Source organism: Salarias fasciatus, chromosome 16 (genome assembly GCF_902148845.1).
Source record: "Salarias fasciatus chromosome 16, fSalaFa1.1, whole genome shotgun sequence".
Lineage (NCBI taxonomy): Eukaryota > Metazoa > Chordata > Actinopteri > Blenniiformes > Blenniidae > Salarias > Salarias fasciatus.
The window spans coordinates 33510564-33517060 of record NC_043760.1 but is presented as its reverse complement, the minus strand read 5'-3'; the positions used below and the strand labels follow the sequence as shown (position 1 = coordinate 33517060).

Here is a 6497-nt window from a genome sequence, read left to right as displayed (position 1 = left end):
GGTGATGTGACGCCAGTCTTCAGGGGTTCCTGGGAGAACAGATTCTACAGATTCTGCTCCAGGAAAAAGCTCCTGGATGGAGTCAGGAGCTCCGGTCTGGTTCCGGCAGGGTTCTGCTGGACCGTCCTCAGTGTTGAGGATGAGCTGATGAACACCATCTCGGTGATCCACTTCCAGACCGGAGCAGGTGGAGGAACCTGGAGCTTTGCTCTCCTGGTCTTCAGGCATTTCTGCATCCTGCTGGAGTCGTTGATGGAGCCAGATCAAAATTCTTCCTCCTGCAGAACCACAGAAACATCTGTTACCTAAACAAATAGTTTCCCCTCCATCATACTGCAGGGTGTTTGTGACGCCAAAGAGAGCTTTACTGATGTCTATATTGACAACCTGGGATGTGATGAGGACCTGGTCCTGCTCAGATCACCATGAACCAGCTGGTCCTGTCTCCACCAGCTGGGTTTCTGCTGGGTGGAGGTTCAGACTGAGACCTGCAGCACCCAGTTACCTTTATGACTCCAGACCTGCAACCTGCTGGAAGGAAGAAGCTTTATCTCAACATCCAGAAACACAAACATGTCCACAGTGAATTCTTACTATAAGATCACAATATATCAGTCACGGGAAGCCTCTCTGGTGTCATTCAAAGTAAAGAAACAGGTCTGATACCTTGGATCAGGCCTTCAGATTATGCCTCTTATATTTATAGCTTGTTTGGCATCATAGCCAACCCTGAAGTCTCTGAGGAGGACATAAAAAAAGAATCACACACTACCAACTCAATATATTACTCATGCGTGCATTAATTGAAGCATGGAAAAACAAACCTCACTCCATCCACATCTGGCTGCAGATCACCTCTGGACCAGGTTCTGGTTCCTCAGTGGTCCCTTGATTGAAACAGTTCATGGTTTTAGTCTGAAGGCTCAAATTTCACCAGTATAGTGAGTAGACGACCTTTACACACTGAGACTGCACTTTATGGTCAATATCAACATTCACCTCTCATTTTACACATTAAAGTTAAATTAAACAGCTTTAAACATGAACTTTTCCTTCAGCTGAGCAAATTTACTCTGAAACAGATTAAACTAGACCAAGACACCGTTGGATTCACACTAAACGGTCCATATCTCCTTTTTAACCACAGCGGAGAGTCACAGCCTGCTGCAGCCCACATGAAGCAGCTGAGCACCGGGTCGCCTCGTTAAGCCGTCCGGTCCCCAGACGTCCAAAATCGTCAGAACAAATTTTCAAATAAGCTTGATGTGGAAAGACTGAGCCCATATCAACATTCTAATGAGTTATATTCTCACCTAAAACACCGCTAAAACTACGTTCTGTTAAATAATAACTTATATTTTTGAGTTTCTTTACTCACCCCTGTGTGTTTACACCTCCGGCATGTCTTGCGAAATGCATTCTGGGTAATTTCGCTTCTCAAGTCTGCAGAAGTCTGGTCTGATGCAGACTCTGCAAAGTGGGCGGAGTTAGTCACATCCGGGTATTTCATGAGTACTTGGTGAGATGCGTACTTTGAATTGGAACAGCACTTGGTCTCTGACTGATGACCATTCACAAGTCCATGAGTACACAAGTACAGAGAAGTACGTGTATTGAGAAACGGCGCTTTCAGGACTCCTTCTTCACCTTGACGGCAGCCCTTACTTCCGGTGTCCACCACCGAGTTCGGGGGTTGCCGCCACGACAGGCACTGGAGACCTCACGACCACAGCTCCGAGCAGCTGCTTCGACAATGGAGGTGGAGAACATGGTCCACTGGGACTCCATGTCCCCAGCCTCCCTCGGGATCTTGGAGAAGCTCTCCGTTGGTGGGAGTTGAAAACCATGCTGACAGAGGGTTCCACCAGACGTTCCCAGCAGACCCTCACAACACGTTTGGGTCTGCCAAGTCTGTCCGGTTTCCTCCTCCGTCAGCGAATCCAACTCACCACCAGCTGGTGATCGGTCCACAGCTCTGCTCCTGTCTTTATCCTAGTGTCCAAAACATGAGGTCAGAGGTCAGATGACACGACAACAAAGTCGATCATCGACCTCCGACCTAGGGTGTCCTGGTGCCAAGTGCACTTATGGACACCCCTGTGCTCAAACATGGTGTTTGTTATGGACAAACTGTGGCTAGCACAGAAGTCCAATAACAGAACACCACTCAGGTTCAGATCAGGGAGGCCGAGTGACCCAATCACCCCCCTTGAGATCTCACTGTCTCTGCCCACGTAGGCATTTCAGTCCCCCAGTAGAACGATGGAGTCCCCAGTCGGAGCACTGTCCAGCACCCCTCCCAGGGACAACAAAAAGGCCGGGTACTCTGCACTGCTGTTCGGCCCATAAGCCGAGACAACAGTGAGGCACCTGTCCCCGACCCGAAGGCCTGGCTCCATGGTGGGGCCCTGGCTCGCTTCTCGAGAGACGAAACTGGGCGATGGAAGATGTAACGAGCTTTGCTTTCTTCCTTTTCATAAGGGCTTTCAAGCTGCTCTCAGTCTGGCCCGTCACCCAGGACCTGTTTGCCTTGGGAGACACTCACCAGCCATGACAGTGAATTAGCAGTTGTTCATGCGGTGTGCATGATTGACGAAATGTCATCTCTCAAGACGCAAGAGGCGAAATTGAAAAATGTTTGTTCACTGTGGGCGTCAGAAGCCTTTCATGGATTTATTGTACGGATTTCATGTTTGTAGGATCACCCATTCAGTCTCGAGAAATTTGGAAAGATGTGTGAAGGTTTGGATTCAGGTGAGAAAATCTCTCTTCAAAATGCATTGGAGCAGATGGGAGAAAATCCTGCACACTCCTCAAAGAAGTGCATCTCTAGAGAGAACCGTTTAGGTACAGAGAAAAAGACTTGATTGTGGGCGGCTCAAGAAAAATACCTATGTTTTGAGCTATAATTTGTGCATATTGAGCTAGAAATATGGCCTGGGGGACGAGAGAGACCTGTTTTTGGAGGTTTTGTATCGACAGCCTCCCGCACTCTAAATTCCTTTCTCCCACTCTAGCTTTTCCAATACACACCCACACCATACGCTCCACAAATGGCTGAAATTCTCTCCATACTTCAAAGCTAATCATTTGAATTTGGCAAAAAATATTTAAATGTTTTTTTCACATCTGAGCTGAGAACAAAAATACCTACGTTTTGATATATTAATGACCTCTCTACGTGAAAGCATGGCGAGTCACTGTGGAGTTGTTCGGGGATCATTTTTTTGTGTGTGTTTTATGGGCGACTCTCATCCGGAATATATGGGAAAAAATTGCCGGTAATTGACCATTCTCTCACTTTTTTTTTCACCGGAACCCCGAGAAAAGTCTTAGTCCATTCCCGGAATTTAGACACATTTTGATGTGACATTTTGATTTTGTGGTGCTGCTCTAATTCTTGAGGGACAAGTTTTCCAGCCAAGTTTCGTCAGAAGAATAATAAAATTAAACCCTGAACGTGGCCCGACTAGGATTGTAATCTTTGCTCATTTCCAGGGGCAGGCACGAAGAAAAGGTGTGTAAAGAAGAAAGAGAGTGCAAAACATATGATGATCTTTAATTAACATAAACAGTCCAGACGAGCGACTACTGCACCTGCATAAAGATATGACAGAGAATATCCTTTGGTGACAACTTGAGTACTGAAAGAAAATAGAGACAACATGCCAATCCCACTGAGAAAATCCTCATCGCTTGAAACTGAAGCAGGAGTGTTCTATCTCTGTAGCCCCTTTCATGCTGGCTAAAAAAACAACAACATTTAAACCCACTAATAATCAGCTCCTCATGGCAGTGTGAAAGGGTTTAATCGGCATTTAGACCCAGGTCTTTAAAATCTGCAGTCAACCCAGGTTTTTAGCGTGTCAGCTTTCTATCGGCTTTTAGTGGGAGGGACACGTCCAGGAACTTACATGATGACGTCGACGCAGCGTGGCTACGTCAGCATGCTAGTTGGTGTTTCAGGACACAGCGTGAGATATCCTTCGTCAACATTACCCAACACTGGCAGGACAGCGAGACCAGAGAGCTTCTCTTGATCCGTTGGGAAGAGGAGATTCATCTACAGGTAAGGGGAACTGTGTTCCGCTGCCTTGTTAACTTTCGTTGATGATGTCATCAACGTGGGACACCATCAGCACGGGAAAACACAGCGGCGCGGCTCGCCAGCAGCCCGCCCGGGTCTGCAGGCGGTGGGCAAGGAGTCTCAAAGCAGATTGTTAGCGGGTCGAAAACATGGGTCGACTCACTAGTTGCAATGGGAAAGGAGTATGTGTGGTAGAGCGATTTACCACACCGCCATGTAGCTCTGACCACCATTATACACCACATACAGCCACATACCACATACAGCCACCTACATGAGCCAGGTAAACCTCACCCGGTTTAAATAGTCAAATCAAAATGCAATCAAATCAAACTTTTTTTGTAAAGCACTTTTATTTTAAACAAAAAACACAAAATATACAAACTGCTTTACAGTATAAAGACAAAAATCTGTATTTAATAAAAATAAAATAAAGCCACACCTTCACCATAATCACGTGCACGTATGAGCGCACACACACACCCACACACACACACACACACACACACACACACACACACACACACACACACACACACACACACGTACATGCATACAAACACACCACACACTCCCACGTCCATCACTTACAACTGGGAGACATGTCCCCCCCCCCCCCCCATGTACTTTTGGCCTTCAGAAGAGAATAAACATCCCGTGGCTGTTTCAGGTCGCTGCAGACCAGGTGAGGCTGGTGTAGACTTCAGTAGAAGCTAACTTCTCTGTGTACTGTCTCTATCTTCTTCAGCCACACACACCACTGGATGCTGAGTGATTTCTATACTTCTGCACTCTTTGTTGTTGTAGATGATACAGTCTGCAGTGCAGTTCTGGGGAGGTTTTCCAGGTTATGCATTGCTGTGAGCTTTCAAAAACCTGAATTCACTGCTGTGACTCACTGTTCCTCTGAAGACCTAAATGAGAAATGTTGGGTTGCTTGTGCATATTTCAAATATTCTGTTTTTACAACTGCATCTGATTTCAGCCTACCTTCTTCTGAATTACCTCAAATATGCCAGTAATGCTGAAAACTGTCAGGTGCTCATTTTCAGTGAGAAATTTGCATCTTTTGCATCTTAAATTAATACGAGTGCCTTGTTCAAATGTTCTTTCTCATGTGATCTTGCCTTATTTTCCTCTCTCCTTCCATCACTTCTTGTGCTGACATGAGAAACAGCAGCAGTAGCCTGGATTTCTACTACATTGAGTTGACAGAATTTGAAGATTATGGACCTCTCAGATATGTGTTTTTCACTCTGTGCCTGTTGCTCTTCATGATAATAATCTCTGCTAATGTCGTCGTTATCCTCACAGTCAGCCTGAAGAAGTCTCTGCATCAGCCCATGTACATCTTCATCTGCTGCCTGTGTGTGAACTCCCTGCTGGGTTCCTCCGGCTTCTTCCCCAGGTTCCTCATGGACCTGCTGTCTGACACTCACTTCATCTCACTTCCCTTCTGCTTCATCCAGATGTATGTTGTTGTTTCCTGTGCCTCACACGAGTTGCCTCTTCTGTGCATCATGGCCTTTGACAGGCTTATTGCTATTTGCCACCCTTTACACTACAACAGTAAAATGACACTCAAGACAGTCGTGTGTGTTATAATCTTTGTTGAGCTCTACCCAGCATTACTTGTAGGCATTTTTGTTCTGACGCTTGTTGGTTTGCCACTGTGCAGGAATAAACTGCACAATCTTTACTGTGCCAAGCTGAGTGTGCTCACATGTGTGGACACAACCACAAACCGGAGGGCAGTCCAGGTTGTCTCAGTGACGACAGTCTTCCTCCCCCTGGTCCTCATCCTGTACACGTACCTGCGCATACTGACTGTGTGCAGGAGAAGCTCGGCCAAAGTCAAAGGGAAAGCGTTTCAGACCTGTCTGCCTCACATACTGATTTTTCTGAATTTTTCCTTCTCTGTTCTCTGTGACCTGGTGATGTCCAGCTTGAGGCAGAGCAAGAGCGTTCATCCTGCTGTCATAGCTGTTTTGACCTTGGAGAGATTGGCTGTCCACCCTCTGAGCAACCCTCTAGTTTATGGGTTCAATCTCCCCCAGATCAGAGGAGTGATTTTTAGAAGATTAAAGATCAACATGAAATGTTTCTTTCTGCTGCATGACACAAAATCCAACATGTGACACACTGACAGAAGCTGAATGATGTGACTCACATGATAGATCATGATGCCGACATGGAATCCTGTTGATTTTAGTCAATAAAAGATGACTGAAAACATCTACTTGTTGATGAGCTGGACTCATTTGTGCAGACTGACTTGGGATTGAAAGACTTTTTTTTCTTTATCCTGAATTTCCTTCTATCATTCTTAATATTGGGAGAGAGACAACAGCAGATCGGTCTCCAATATTGCATTTATTCAGCCATGAAACTACAACAACAGATGAAAAGG

General features: G+C 45.9%; 1 protein-coding gene across 1 annotated transcript; it reads left to right on the top strand.

Moving 5' to 3' along the window:
- The first annotated feature begins 5253 nt into the window (after positions 1-5253).
- LOC115402739 (olfactory receptor 24-like) lies at positions 5254-6225 on the top strand. Its single transcript, XM_030111263.1, has one exon. The coding sequence runs from the start codon at positions 5254-5256 to the stop codon at positions 6223-6225; it is 972 nt and encodes a 323-aa protein (XP_029967123.1).
- The last annotated feature ends 272 nt before the right edge of the window (positions 6226-6497 follow it).